This window comes from Leptonychotes weddellii, chromosome 4, assembly GCF_054177405.1.
Source record: "Leptonychotes weddellii isolate Sample4059 chromosome 4, ASM5417740v2, whole genome shotgun sequence".
Lineage (NCBI taxonomy): Eukaryota > Metazoa > Chordata > Mammalia > Carnivora > Phocidae > Leptonychotes > Leptonychotes weddellii.
The window spans coordinates 21671653-21687807 of NC_138372.1; the positions used below are offsets into that span (position 1 = coordinate 21671653).

Here is a 16155-nt window from a genome sequence, read left to right on the forward strand (position 1 = left end):
GAGTGCTGATGAGAAGACAGCAGAAGAGCAGGTTGAAAACAGAGGATCTGGGAAAACAGATGGCATGAGGGCCCAGACAGGAAAAGGAGTTGAAATCCTTCCACTGAAGGGACTACCTTTAGACAAAAGCAAGGACATTTCATCCATAGTAGCAGCAAAGGAGGCAGGGAGGGAAGGGCACACAGCACAATTTTTAGGTAGGGACAGCAGGAAGCTGAATATTTATCCACCAGTTATTACTCTAAAGGTAAAACAGAAGGTCAAAATCTTTGTAACACTTAAGGAAGCCAATATGTAAAGACAGACACAAATTGTGTAGCCCCCAAGACACTTCCCATCCACTGGCATTTGCTACGTCCAGAAACTCTGCTACGTGCTCTAATGCATTAGGTTCATTTAATCCCCACTACAACCCCATGAGGCAGACGTTATTGTGGTTATTTTTTTTTTTTAAAGATTTTATTTATTTATTTGACAGAGAGAGACACAGCGAGAGAGGGAACACAAGCAGGGGGAGTGGGCGAGGGAGAAGCAGGCTTCCCTCGGAGCAGGGAGCCCGATGCGGGGCTTGATCCCAGGACTGAAGGCAGATGCTTAACGACTGAGCCACCCAGGCACCCCGACGTTATTGTGGTTATTAAGAGGCTGTTAAAGAACTTGCTTGCAGTACTAAGAAACCAGAAAATGACAGAACTGGGATTAGAATCCAAGTCAATTAGTCAAAAGCATGAGCTATGCTGTGCTGCTGTGTGGACCACTGCCAACTCTCACAACACCGCCACCTTCCCTCTCTCTTGGTTGTGGACTCTCCAAAACTTCCTTTCCACAGTCTCAAAGAGAAAGACACACTGAGAGATCAGAGTTGAGAATCACAAGTTGATTCAATGCTATCTCAGCAGGCCAACAGAGCGAGGAAAAAAAAAAAGGTTGCAAATGTCTTTAGGCAGGGAACGCACTCTTCAGGTTCACAGACTCCACACATGGGGCCTCACACTTCACATGAACTGTCTGGTCCCTGATGGCATTTATATGAGCCATAATGCAACCCTTGACTTAGAAGTCAATGAGGATAGGACAGAAAGATTTAAATTACTATCTTCCTTGTAGTTGGTATAAAGTGCAAAGCTATCACAATCTCAGAAGTTTGAAAAGACTACCTCTGTGAGTGGAGACAGGTCAAAGGGAGATATAACACAAATACTAAACATACCTTGATATCGTTGTCTATTCCACCAGAAATAATCTGATCACTTGTATCATTGAAGGTCACAGCTAACACCTGGTAGGTGTTCTGAAATGTCTGGATGGCTGCTTTCTTCCGGATGTCCCACAGCTGAAGCAGAGGAATAGGAGGGTCTATAGTCAAACATCATTGTAAGTAATTGCATAGTACATCTTGAAGTCTAAGGATTTTGTGCAGGTAAATACATTTTTAACAGGGATCCCGTTCAGAAACTTGTCTGGATATTCTAGTAACATGGTGAGAAGTGACTATAATTTTGCCAACGTATCTGAAAGTTGGGAGAACAAATCACTTTGGTCGTATTTTCAGACTTCTTTGTTAAAGTATGAATAATCATAGTTCATCAACATGCCCTTAGGATGGAAATCCTCTACTTGCTTAGTTCATATGCTCTTCCCACAGCAAGGATGTTAGACCAGTGTTTTCAAACTGTAGATCCTAGCTCATTAATGGGCTGTGGTTTACATTAGAAAATATACAGGGAGAGGTTACATCAGCAAAAATGGCAGAGTAGGGAATGCTAAAAGGTTGTCCCTCTACAAAAGCAGAGAATTATGTGGCAAAAAAACTGGCAGAATCAACTTTATCAGAACTCTAGAAACTAATCAAAACTTTGTAGCAACCAGGCAAATGCTTAATGAGGAAAAAAACCCTCCTGAGTCTTAGTAAGAGAGTCTTGTAGTGTTTTAACTTACCCTGTCTCCATCTCCTGCTCAGCAAGAGCTTTGAAGACAATGGCCTATATTCCCAGTATAGGTTCCTAGTATCAGAGGGAGTAGAATGGACCTTATTCTCAAAGAATTGTGGTTGTTTTTAACTGTCTGGAGGCTCCCTGAAGGATGAACTTAAAGGGTTTGACTTTATTTTGCCTAACTTGGAACTCTGCCAGGGCAGAGGCATTTGTCTAAAACATTTAAAGGCAAATGCATTAGCCTCTGTTGTCTGGGGCCAGGGATGACAGTTGGGGCAAACTGTAGACAAACCAAAAAGCTTGGGAGGAAAGATGGGCAATGACACAATTTGGAGAAAAAGGGCTTTGAAAAGCTGACGTATTCCTAGGACTCTAGAAGGCCATTTGCATGCCCGTGTCTGGCACACGCTCAGAAAAGACCTGAAAAGGCCCTAAGCTCTACTCTCGCTGACCTGCACGGGCCATGCACAAGCAGGAAGTGAAGGCTAACACAAAGCTGTAAACTGCCTGGTAAAGGCAGACCTACCACACACACAGAGTGAATCTGCAAAGACTGGGGAGAGGTTTTTTTTTTTTTTCTACAAGTGATTAAGAAAATCTGTCAAATCATTAGTGAGCCACCAAGCTAATAAAACAGAGATTTCAGTGGCTACACATGGCAAATAATACAGACTTTACAAAATTAGTTCAGAAAATTCACTTAATAGGGATGCCTGGGTGGCTCAGTTGGTTGTGTGGCTGACTCCTGGTTTCGGCTCAGGACATGGTCTCAGGGTCCTGGGATTGAGCCCCCTGTCGGGCTCTGCGCTTAGCGGGGAGTCTGCTTGAGATTCTCTCTCTTCTTTCTCTGCCTCTCCCCCTGCTCATGGTTTCTCTAATAATAAATAAATCTTAAAAAAAAAAAAGAAAAAGAGGGCGCCTGGGTGGCTCAGTCGTTAAGCGTCTGCCTTCGGCTCAGGTCATGATCCTGGGGTCCTGGGATTGAGTCCCACATTGGGCTCCCTGCTCGGCAGGAAGCCTGCTTCTCCCTCTCCCACTCCCCCTGCTTGTGTTCCTGCTCTCGCTATCTCTCTCAAATAAATAAAATCTTTAAAAAAAGAAAAAGAAAATTCACTAAACAGCTACACCACCAATGCAGCAACAACAAACCCTTGGGGAGAATCTAATTTCCACAGTTACCACATTATAATATTCAAATGTCCAGTTTTTAACAAGAAGTTATGACGTATGAAAAGAAGCAAAAAAGTATGGCCCATACAGAAGAATAAAACAGAAGAAAAAAAGAAATTAAGTCTTTTCAAAAAATGATGATGGGACACCTGGATAACCAGAAAAATGAAGGCAGACCTTTATTTCATACCATATGGAAAAATGTACTCCATGTAGATCAAAGACCTAAATGTAAAAGTTAAAACTATGAAATTCTTAGAAGAAAACACAGGGGTAAATCTTCATAGCCTTGGATTTGGCAATGAATTACTAGATATGACACCAAAAGCACAAGTGACCAAAGAAAAAACAGATAAACTGATCTTCATAAAAATTAGAAACTTTTGTACGTCAAAGGATAGTGTCAAGAAAATGAGATGAGGGGCGCCTGGGTGGCTCAGATGGTTAAGCGTCTGCCTTCAGCTCAGGTCATGATCCTGGGGTCCTGGGATCGAGCCCCGCATCAGGCTCCTGGCTTGGCGGGGAGCCTGCTTCTCCCTCTCCCTCTGCCTCTCCCCCTGCTCATGCTCTCTCTCTCTCTGTATCTCTGTGTCTCAAATGAATAAAAACAAAAAAAAAAAGAAAAAGAAAATGAGATGAGAAGATAACCAACAGTGGGAGAAATACTTGCAAATCACGTACCTGCTAAAGATCTAGTATCCAGAATAAAAAACCCATAGTTCAACAACAATGTTACAAATAGCCCAATAAATGGGCAAAGGCCCTGATAAAACATTTCTTTTCAGGAGGTATAAGCATGAGAAAAGATGCTCAGCATCATAAATCTGGGAAATGCAAATCAAAACAATGATTTGAGATTGCTTCACACTCACTAGGATGGTTATAATTACCAAAAAAAACAAAACAAAAAAGGAACCAGAAACTAATGAATGATGGTGAGGGAATATTGGAACCCTTGAACATCACTGGTAGGAATATAAAATGATGTGGCTGCTGTGGAAAAGCCTGATGTTCCCCAAAAAGTTAAGGTAGAATTACCATCTGACCCAGCAATCCTGCTCCTAGATATATACCCAAGAGAAATGAAACAAAAACTTGTGCACCAATCTTTGTAGCAGTGTTAAAAAGGAATAAAGTATTAATACATGTTACAACAAGGGTGAAGCCTGAAAACATTAAGCTGAGTGAAAGAAACTGAACACAAAAAGGCCACTTATTATATGATTCTATTTATATGAAACGTCCAGGGGCTGGAAGGTAGGGAAAAAATACTGACTGCTAAATGCGTATGGGGTTTCTTTTTTGCCCTCCTTACCTTTGTCAGTCCCCATCTCCCTACAATGGGCTGCTCCCATCCTTTTCTAATTTTTATGGGGGGTTCTGTGGTATTGGATCATGGTGATGAGCACAAACAGTGAATGTGCTCATCTGTGAATGTACTAAGAGCCACTGACTTGTACACATTTTAAAATGGTTAAAATGGTAAAATTTATTAAATTTTATGTTATGTGAATTTTACCCCAATTAAAAAAAATATATAGAAGAAAATGTCCCATATAGAAAGGGTTGGTTCATAAACACAGATGTACTGAGGGGATTATATTCTGGGTCATAGTATAAAATGCATTGCTTAATGCAAATTGTGATTTAAAAAATGTTTAAAAGTTACTATGTTTAGGCCATCTAGTTTAATCCCAACTTTTATGGATGAACAAACTAAAGCGCAAAGCCTGAACTAACTTGATGAAAAACACCCAGCAGGTCAACAGCAAAACAATGACTAGAATTTAGTACTGTCTGATTCCATTACATTCATGTTGAATTTACTAAAGTGTGTGTTAATTTCTTATAATTACTAAATATATGCTTGTTTTAAAAAATTAACACTTATTTTCAATGGCTGATTTATTAACAATAGAAGATAAAGATTAGGTACAACAACTCTAGAACCCTATACTCTAAACAATTAGGCTCTATTTAAAAAAAAATAAACTTATATAACATGGATCTACATTGGGCACCTGGGTGGCTCAGTCGTAAAGCATCTGCCTTCGGCTCAGGTCATGATCCCGGAGTCCCGGGATCGAGTCCCACATCGGGCTCCCTGCTCGGCGGGAAGCCTGCTTCTCCCTCTCCCACTCCCCCTGCTTGTGTTCCTGCTCTCGCTCTCTCTCTGTCAAATAAATAAAATATTAAAAAACAAACAAACAAAAAAAACCCATGGATCTACATTTTAAAAAAATTTTTAAGTTTATTTTTAGTAATCTCTACATCCAACATGGGGCTCAAACTCACAACCCCGATATCAAGATCTTGCACAAGATATGCAAGAGTCCCATGTTCTCATGATTGAGCCAGCCATGTGCCCCTAAAAGATTTTATTTTTAAGTAATCTCTATACCCAATGGGGGGCTTGAACTTACAGCCCCGAGATCAGGAGTTGCATGCTCCATTGACTAAGCCAGCCAGGCACCCCCGAGTCAGATATTTTAGAATATTAGTTCCAGACAACCACCATTTTTAAAAGATTATTTTACTTTGAAATACAAAAAAGTTGGAAGTAAGAGAGAACATTTTTGTTGCCTGAATCATTTGAGAATTGCTGACCTAATACTCCATCACTCCTAAATACTTGATTGTGTTCGTCCTATAAAGATATATATATTAGGGGCGCCTGGGTGGCTCAGTTGCTTAAGCGTCTACCTCTGGCTCCAGTCATGATCTTGGGGTCATGGGATCAAACCCCTCATCGGGCTCCCCGCTCAGTGGGGAGTCTGCTTCTCCTTCTCCCTCTGCCGCTCCCCCCCTCCCCAACCCAGCTCATGCGCTCTCTCTCTCTCTCAAATAAGTAAATAAAATCTTTGGGGCGCCTGGGTGGCTCAGTTGGTTAAGTGACTGCCTTCGGCTCAGGTCATGGTTCCAGGGTCCTGGGATTGAGTCCCACATTGGGCTCCCTGCTCAGCGGGAAGCCTGCTTCTCCCTTGTCCTCTGCCCTTTCACCCCACTCATGCTCTCTCTCGCTCAAAAAATAAACAAAATCTTAAAATAATCCTATATAATCTTAACCAATCAGAATGAAGAAATTAACACCAACACATTACTACCATCCAATCCTCAGATCTCATTCAAGTTTCACCACTTGAACCAGTACCTCTTTTATTGCAAAGAGATTCAGTTCAGATCATGTGTTGAATTTACGAGTCATGTTTCTTTAGCCTCCTTCAGCCTGGAAGAGTGTCTCAGACTTTTCTTGACCTTGATGCTTCTCAAAATTACAGAACAGTTATTTTGTAGAATGTCCCTCAGTTTGGGTTTGTCTGATGTTTCCTCATGATTAGAATCAAATTATGCCTCTTTGGCAGGAATCTCACTGGAGTGATGCTGCATTTTCATTGTATTTTATTGAGTGGCTCAGGATTTTGATTTGTCCCATCATGGATAATGTTCAGTTTGAGCATTTGATTAAGATGTTCTTTTGACAAGCATTCTTGCACAAGATGTTCCAGGTTCATCTTGTACTTTCCCTGCCCAGTCCTAAAATAAGGAGTCCTGGTTTCTTTAGTGGAAAATGGTGTTTAAAGACCAAGATGTGCACAGGAGATGTGCTCATTGCTATTGGGGTATTGTTCCTAAACCCTTTCAGTGGACAGTTGCCAATATATGCACACACACATCTGTAAGCATACATTTACATCTATTGTTTTTTCTATACCTACCTGTTTATATGTTGAATGTCATGCATTCACACTGACACTTCCAGTTCAAAGCCAACAACACAAGATGCATTTTAGTTCTCTCTCCTGTATTGGTAACTCCTTTCTCTGCCTCCTGTTATACTTATTATACTTATCTGATCAAGCTTCCTGTATGTAATCATCTCCCACATCCTTTTCTACCCTTCTCCTGCATGGATGTCTTCCTTTCCCTGTTTGAACTGTGATTCCCATTCCCTATGTGGACCCTTTCCTCACCTCATTTGGGTTATCCCTTTGTATGAATGCCCCCTTCACTCTGCTCTGGCTCTAATATCCCTCTCCAGGCTGCCTTTCCTCAGGAATGCTAGCCTCAGACTCCCTACCTAAATTGTTCCCACCCCATGTGGACACTCTCAGCTCAAGCTCTGACACCCATACTTTCTCCCCCACCAATGTGTAGATGACCCTTTTACCCTGCTAGGGCATTGACTCTTCATGTTGGCCTGCTCCCCCCTCCAAATCCCCATACTGGACTACCTACTCTGTGTCATATGGATGCCATCCTTACCCTTGTCAGTCCCCATCTCCCTACAGTGGACTGCTCCCATCCTGCATGGATGCTCTCCTCACCTCACTTGGGCCCTGACACTCCACTTTGGGCCACGATGGGTTGTGTGTTCAAGCCCCAGGGTGGGTATAGAGATTACTTAAATAAATAAATAAATATTAAAAAAAAAAATACTGGGGCACCTGGGTGGCTCAGTCATTAGGTGTCTGCCTTCGGCTCGGGTCATGATCTCAGGTCCTGGAATCGAGCCCCGCATCAGGCTCTCTGCTCAGCAGGAAGCCTGCTTCTCCCTCTCCCACTCCCCCTGCTTGTGTTCCCTCTCTATCTGTGTCTCTCTCTGTCAAATAAATAAATAAAATCTTTAAAAAAAAAAAATTAAAAAAAAAAAAAGACTTACTATAAAGCTATAGTAATCAAGACAGTATGGTATTGGAGAAAGAATACATCAATGGAAGAGGATAGAGCCCAGAAATAGACCCCCATAAATACAGTCAACTGATCTTTGACAAAGGAACAAAGGCAATGGAGCAAATGAATTTCTTCAACCAATGGCACTGGAACAACTGGACATCCACAGGCAAAAAACATGCATCTAGACACAGATCTTGCACCTTTCACAAAAATTAACTCAAAATGGATCACACATCTAAATGTTAAGTACAACTTCTAGAAGGTAACAGAAGAAAACACAGATGACCTTGGGTATGGCAATGACTTTTTAGATACAACACCAAAGGCACAATCCATGAAAGAAATAAATGATAAACTGGACTTCATTAAAACTAAAAACTTCTGCCTGCAAAAGACAATGTCAAGAGAATGAGAAGATAAACCACAAGACAGGGAGAAAATATTTGTGTATCTGATAAGGGACTATTATCCAAAATGTACAAAGAACTCTTAACACTCAACAATAAGAAAACAAACAACATGATTAAAAAATGAGCTAAAGAGGCGCCTGGGTGGCTCAGTCAGTTAAGCATCTGCCTTCGGCTCGGGTTATGATCTCAGGGTCCTGGGATCAAACCCCATGTTGGGCTCCCTGCTCAGTGGGGAGCCTGCTTCTCCCTCTCCCTCTGCCTGCCGCTCCCCCTGCTTGTGCTCTCTCCCTCTTCCTCTCTCTGACAAATAAATAAATAAATAAAATCTTAAAAAAATAAGCTAAAATCTTAAGACACCTCACCAAAGAAGATACATAGATGACAAAAAGATGAAGAGATGCTTCACATCATATGTCATCAGGAAAATGTAAATTAAACAAACAGTGAGGTACTACTATATACCTATTAGAGAAGCCAAAATCTGAAGCACTGACACCACCAAATGAGGATGTGGAGTAACAGGGATTCTCATTCGTTGCTGGTGGGAATGCAAAATGGTACAGCTACTTTGGAAGACAGATTCGTGGTTTCTTTTTTCTTTAAGATTTTATTTTTAAGTAATCACTACACCCAATGCGGGGCTCAAACTTACAACCCCAAGGGGTGCCTGGGAGGCTCAGTTAAGCAGCTGCCTTCAGCTCAGGTCATGATCTCAGGGTCCTGGGATCTAGCCCCACACCAGGCTTTCTGCTCAGCGGGGAGTCTGCTTCTCCCTCCCTCCCTGCTTATTCTCTGTCTCAAATAAATAAATATAATCTTTAAAAACAAACAAAAAAACCAAAAAATTTACAACCCCGGGATCAAGAGTTGCATAGTCCATCAACTGAGCCAGCCAGGCACCCAGATCGGTGGTTTCTAAAAACTAAATATGCTCTTACCATATGATCTAGCAATCGTAGTCCTCAGTATTTACTCAAGAGAGTTGAAAAACTTAGGTCCACACAAAACTCCCACATGGATGTTTATAGCAACTTTATTCATAATTGCCAACTCTGGGAAGCAACCGAGATGTCCTTTAGTAGTGAATGAATAAATAAACTGTGGTACATCCAGACGATGGAATATTACTTGGCACTAAAAACAAATGAGCTACCAAGCCACGGAAAGATGTGGAAGAATCTTTTTTTTTTTTTTTTTAAAGGAGATAGGAGTTTATTGAATACACTGCAAGGTAACTGTGGGCAGGACAGCAGAGGAGAGGCTGTCTGCAAGACATGAAAGAATCTTAAAATGCATATCACTAAGTAAAAGAAACCAATCTTAAAAGGCAAAACTATGGAGACAGTTAAAAGATCAGTGGTTGTCAGGGGTGGGAGGGATGAATAGAAGGAGCACAGAGGATTTTTAGGGCAGCAAAAATACTCTGTATGATACCACTGTGATGGATACATGTCATTATATGTTTGTCCCAAACCACAGAATGTGTAACATTAAATGTGAACCCTAATATAAACTATGGACTTGGGTGATTATGATGTGTCAATGCAGGTTTATCAACTGTAAAAGAATATACCACTCTGGTGGGGATCATGGGAGAGGCTGTGCATGTGTGGGGGCAGTGGGTATATGGGAAATCTCTGTATTTTCCCCTCAATTTTGCTGTGAACCTAAAACTGCTCTAAAAAAAAAAGTCTTAATTTAAAAACAAAAATTCTCATTCTAGACCTACTGAACTAGAATCTGGGTATTTTTTTTTTTTTTTTTAAGATTTTATTTATTTATTTGACACAGAGAGAGAGAGAGACAGAGAGAGAGAGACAACGAGAGAGGGAACACAAGCAGGGGCAGAGGGAGAGGGAGAAGCAGGCTTCCCGCAGAGCTGGGAGCCTGATGTGGGGCTCGATCCCAGGACCCTGGGATCATGACCTGAGCCAAAGGCCGACGCTTAATGACTGAGCCACCCAGCTGCCCCAAATCTGGGTATTTTTAACAGGTTCTTCAGGTAGTCTGACATGAAGACAAGTTAGAAATCACTGGACTAAATGACCCTGTTACTAAACCATATACTGATCTTTTCATATAGTGACTATACTTTTACAACAGCTTTGTAAGACATGTATATTACTGTCACTGTTCTAAAGACTGAGAAACAGGATCAGAAAAGTGAACTGCCTGAGATCACATAATTACATTAACAGCTCAGTCAAGAATCCAACTCAGCTGGTCCATTTCATTCCAAGTCACAATGGTTCAACATGGTTCTAACATTCTACAAGATACTTAAAAATACTGTTATTTAAAAAGACCTCATTTTTTGGGGGTGCCTGGGTGGCCCAGTTGGTTGAGTGTCTGACTGTTGGTTTCGGCTCAGGTCATGATCTCAGGGTTGTGAGACTGAGCCCTGTGTTGGGCTCCACATGCAGCATGGGGTCTGCTTGTCTCTCTCCCTCCCAATCTGCGCCCCCCACACCCCCGCCACTCGCTCGCTCCCTAAAAAAAAAAAAAAAAAAAGACCTCTGTTTTGGGAAATGACTGTTAAAACAAAGTTGTGGAGAGGAGGCTACGCCATAGGTGGAAGGCAAAATAAGTTCACATTATGGAACCTCAGAAACTGCAACATACAGACGGACAACACCCACCTTAACTGTCCCGTCATCGCTGCCAGTGCAGACAAGCTGGGGGCCCCTCCTGGCTGGATAACAGGAATTCACAAAGGAAGTGTGTCCTTTCAGCCTTTTAACCCTCTCGCCTGTTTCACTATCCCACACTGCCACAGTTTTATCTGTGGATGCGGAGAAGAGCATACTACAAGAAGAACAAAACCAAGTAAGTGAAGATGAACAATAACCATCCATCCTCCCCACTTGCCAAAGTGTGCCAAACTCTTTAAGGCCACTGACACGTTGTACTCTTGACAGTCTGACACATGATGCAGGCATGCCTCACCCTACCTACCAAAATCCTACTGGTTCTCTGACCGGGTTACGAGGTCTACCCCATGAAAATGTAAATAAATGTCCTTCCGTCAGTCCCCATGATATATTCCAACCTAATACAGTAGTTTTCTCAATATCTTCCTCCTTGATAGACGCTTTAGACACTTTCCCATCTGGAAATGTTTAATCACTCCCTGCTAAAGAGGGAAGACAGACTGTGGCAATTCCTGACCCAGTGACTCAGTAACTTTAACCCTTTCTCTAAAATTCAAAGTTTTTATTTCATCTCTGAAAATGATTTTTTTTTTAAGTTTTATTATTTAAGTAATCTCTACACCCAACAAGGGGCTTAAACTCATGACCCTGAGCTCAAGAATCACATGCTCCTAGGACTGAGCCAGCTGGGTGCCCCTGACAATGATTTCTAAGTTATAATTGATTTTATAAGGCTATCTTTACTCAAATATTAACAGGAAAAATGTATACAAGGCTATGTACCAGTTGATTCAGGGACCTTATCATTTTATAGAGATCAGAGGTATAAAATAATGAATGTTTACTGAAATACCTATTAGGACTAATTAACTTTGTATAATCACATTTCTATATTACATATAGTTACTGTAATTCATTATGTGATCATTAAAATGTTTATGATAAATGTATGTTATAATAAACGATATATTAGGTAAATGTTAAAGGAAAAAAGCAGCAGAAAAGATCATACGTGGGCCTCTAATGTACATGTAAAACCAAACAGCTTTAAGTAGGAAAAAAACTTGAGAAAAATGTATCAAAATATTAACAGTGATTATCTTTGGAATGGTAGGAATATGGGTTATTTTTTTATTTATATGTTTTTGAGTTTCTCAAAATAAATATTTTATTGCTTGTATAGTAAAAATAGCTGATTTCTGCATATAAAATTACATTTTGTTTTATGTCTTAAAGAAACAAATTTGCCTGGCTGCTGATGTTAGATGATAGAGATGTATTTACAAATGCATACGTGGAACAAGAAATTGGGTTGATAGTGATAGGATAATAAAGTAGCTGCCCAAAATGCAGTAGTGTTTGACAGCAATGTCTCCTGAGAGAAAACTTAAGGATGAAATGTGAAAGGATGCCAAGAAAAATTAGTATGAGAAGCAGCTGTCATTCCATTATTCAGCCTACTTACTCACCTGCCATCAGTGTTATAATGCAGCTCCATCACTGCCCCACTGTGTCCCTTCAATGTAGCATAGTTATCACAGTCACCATAGACATTCCACAACACTGTTAGGAAGACAGGGGTTCTGTGATCATTACTACACAAAAGAAAACTCATCATCAGCCATAGAAAAGGTACTTAAAAATTTACCACAACAGTTTTGAGATTATACTCCCTTGGAACACTATTGGCTCTACTGACTGGACCAATTTTCCTGACACTAAAAATAAAAATAGTGCAATATTTTCATATTTCGTAAGGCTGAAAAAATTAGTTAATAGATATAATTTTGGGGGGTGCCTGGGTAGCTCAGTCAGCTAAGCATCTGCCTTTTACTCAGTTCATGATCCTGGGGTCCTGGGATTAAAACCCACATCAGGTTCCCCACTCAGTGGGGAGTCTGCTTCTCCCTCTGCCCTTCCCCGTCCATGCTCTCTCTCTCTCAAATAATAAAAGCTTTAAAAAAAATAGATATATTTTTTTAAATCTTAAGATTTTTGCTGTAATGTTAAAAAAGTTGGTACTCACTACTACATGTTGGTTGAGTATAAAGAGACTGCAAAATGACAGCACTTACAGATAACCCAGAAAGCTGGAACTGACTTGAAGGTCACATGGCAATGACTTTATACTACATTTACTCATTCCACATGTACCATATACCTGTAACATGCCAGGTGCTAGGATAAAATGGGATAAATGAATAGACACAGTTCCTGTCCCCAGGGAACCTGGTCTAGCAAGGAATGAACTTTAATGAGTGTTACTAAGGAGCACCTCTATATATAATAAGGCACAGAAACATAGTAATTATTTTTCGGTTGATAAACTGTTTTTTGTTTGATGAAATAAGCTTATCGATTCAAGGATGTTCTGCAAAGACTGTAAGTCTTCCAGATGCTTGGCCACTGTTAAGCGTAAGGATCAGAGAACTAGAACACCTAAATCAAGACAGCAAAGACAACTATCATCCACCCGGAGGTCCAGACTTATAAGCAAACAGCTAAATGACTCACTTCATTTCACAATGCAACAAACAATGCCAGAATAAAAGGCAGTCAGATGCTCCTGATATCTTTTCTCTTGCTTTTTCTCACGACTTTTCTAAAATAATTTTTTTTCAATTTATTTCTCAAAAGTGGGTATTGCCAACTAGCAGCTGAGAATCGGGATGCAGACCTTTTTTTTTTTTTTTTAAGATTTTATTTTTAAGTAATCTCTACACCCAACATGGGGCTTGAACCCACAACCCCAAGATCAAAAGTTGTATGCTCTACTGACTGAGCCAGCCAGGCACCACTTGGATACAGATCCTAATGATCTACAAGTAAATTATCCAAGTGAGTTGCCACTTTAGGGTCCTCCCCACCCTTCTTTCCCATATGCTAGGATTCTATAAGTGTATCAAGATGAAGGCCTCACATCTTTGGGAAAAGGAAAAGCTATTTCTCTCCTCATTATTCCATTAACTCAGTATGCCTAGATCTCCTGTCTGGCTACATCAGCTCAAGATTTGTCTCCATCAGGAAGATATTCTCAAAGTACGGCAACTCACTTTCCAACTAGTAACATAATCCCTTCTGTATTTACCACATGGACCTTGAGGTCTATATCCAAGATCATTCAACATTCTTATTATACTCTTTTAGCATGTTAGCTATGTAGCTTGTGATATGACCAATTCAGACTGATACCTTCTGTGGCATTAAAGGTTTTTTAGCAGAGAGCAATTACTCCAACTTCAAAAACCCATCTCTTACATATCAGTCGATCAAATCCTGCAGATGCTAGGGTGGATCCATTGGGGTGAAACTTGCAGCAGTACACTTCCCCTTCATGTCCTGAGAGCAGCATGATTGGGGCCTGAAGGGAGGAACACCTTGGAGGTCCCTAAATAAAAGACAGAAGTACAGGGTAGTCACTACATACAGGCAAAGGAGGATGCAAAAGACATGGGAAACAATAACTGAGTAGACTTCTCCTGATTTAGAGAATGGCAACTCTTCTCATATTAACTTATGCCTCTAATTTAATCCCCTCCTGCTGAAGTGTCCAGTGTCTACCTGTTTACTAACTACTCCCTCACTTTCCTCCTGTCCCATATCCAACATTTTTTTTTTTAAAGATTTTGTTTATTTAATTGAGAGAGAGAACATGAGAGGGGGGGAGGGTCAGAGGGAGAAGCAGACTCCCTGCTGAGCAGGGAGCCCGATACAGGACTCAATCCTGGGACTCCAGGATCATGACCTGAGCCGAAGGCAGTTGCTTAACCAACTGAGCCACCCAGGCGCGCCCCCATAGCCAACTCTGAATTGCTCAAACATGTTAAGCTCATTTCTGTCTGAGGATCTTCACATTTGTTGTTGCTCCTGACCAGAACCCTCTTCCCTTGATCTTCCCGTGTTTAGCTCCTTCCAATGTTTCCTCTTCAGAAAGTCTTTCCTTGATCACTCAAACTCAAGCAGCACCACACCTCCCCTCTGTATTCCATTAATCCTACTGTACTTCTTCATAGTACTTACCACTACCTGAAATTACCTTCCTTATGTATTTGTTTACACATTTTGTTCTTTTTCCCTGGTAGAAAAGCAGCCTTGTGAGTGCAGGGACTCTGCTTGTGTCATTCAACACTGTTTTCCCAGTCTCTAGCTCATTTAATGAATGACTGAACTGTGCTTCCCAACCACCCTGCAGGGTACATATTACCCAGGAAAGTAGTTTTGATTATGGTCTCGATACTAAGCCTAGGCTTGGACAATTCAATAAAACTACTTTTCAGAGAGAAGGACTGGTACACTATCAATAGTCCCCAAATGTTTTTAGTAGTTTCCAGTTTACTCATTTATTTAAAAAAATATTATGTGCCAGGCACTGTTCTAGGCACTGGAAAAATAGTACTGAACAAAATAAACAATGGAGTTTGTGTTCTAGTGGAAAGGAGGAAGAGGAGAGAGGGAGAAAGAAAACAAATAAAACATACAGTGGGTGGTAGGTGCTATAGAGAAAAAAAAGCAATGTGGATTAATGCATATGGGGTATTGCAACTTAAAACAGGGTTGTCAGGAAAGCCCTCACTGAAAAAATGATATCTGAACAAAGACTTGGAGGAGCTGAGTGTGTAAACCATGTGGATATTTTGAAGAAGAGCATTCTGGTAGAATGCAGCAAATGCAAAGGCTTTGAGGCAAGAGCATGGAAGCCAGCGAGACTAGAGCAGGGTTAGCAATGGAAAATAGGTAGATCTGATAGGTAAAGGGAAAACAAGCAAAAGATTGTAAGGATTTTGGTTTAACTCTGGGTGAAGTGGAAAGCCATCGAAAGTTTTCAGCAGAGGGTAACGTGATCTGACCTTTAGCAAGATTCTCTGGCCGCTGGACTGAGAAAAGACTGATCACACAAGAGCAGAAACAGGACTACCAGTTAGGACCTCACTATAATAATGCCAGATGAGAAAACAATGGCTTAGACCAGGAGTTAGTGATGGAGGTGGCACAAGGGGTAGCAATTTGGTATATATTTTGAGGACAGTGCCAGCAGGATTTGCTCACCGGCTGGTGGAAAGGTTGAGAGAGGAGACACATGTGTTTCTTGATTTGAGCCTAATAGCACAGGAAGAGAGATGTGATCATCACCTCCATCTTACAAGAAAAGCAGTTAAGAGCATGGGTTCGGGGTTTAAAATATCTATCATTTACCAGGAAGAGTTCCTAACTCTTAGGCTGTTACCAAGATTAATGGAGTTTTCATACACAAAGCCCTTAGTACAGGGACTCAATGAATGTTAGCAATTGTTCGGTTGTTGTTAATAACAGTACTAG

General features: G+C 40.9%; 1 protein-coding gene across 1 annotated transcript in view; it reads right to left on the bottom strand.

Moving 5' to 3' along the window:
* The window catches only part of SNRNP40 (small nuclear ribonucleoprotein U5 subunit 40), a 32663-nt gene that overhangs the window by 15879 nt on the left and 629 nt on the right, over positions 1-16155 (bottom strand). Inside the window, exons 2-5 of the mRNA XM_006747212.3 lie at positions 14098-14227; positions 12309-12402; positions 10828-10993; positions 1211-1333 (exon numbers count right to left, since the gene is read on the bottom strand). Of these exons, the coding sequence (XP_006747275.1) occupies positions 1211-1333; positions 10828-10993; positions 12309-12402; positions 14098-14227 (513 nt within the window). The remainder of the gene's footprint in view (positions 1-1210; positions 1334-10827; positions 10994-12308; positions 12403-14097; positions 14228-16155) is intronic.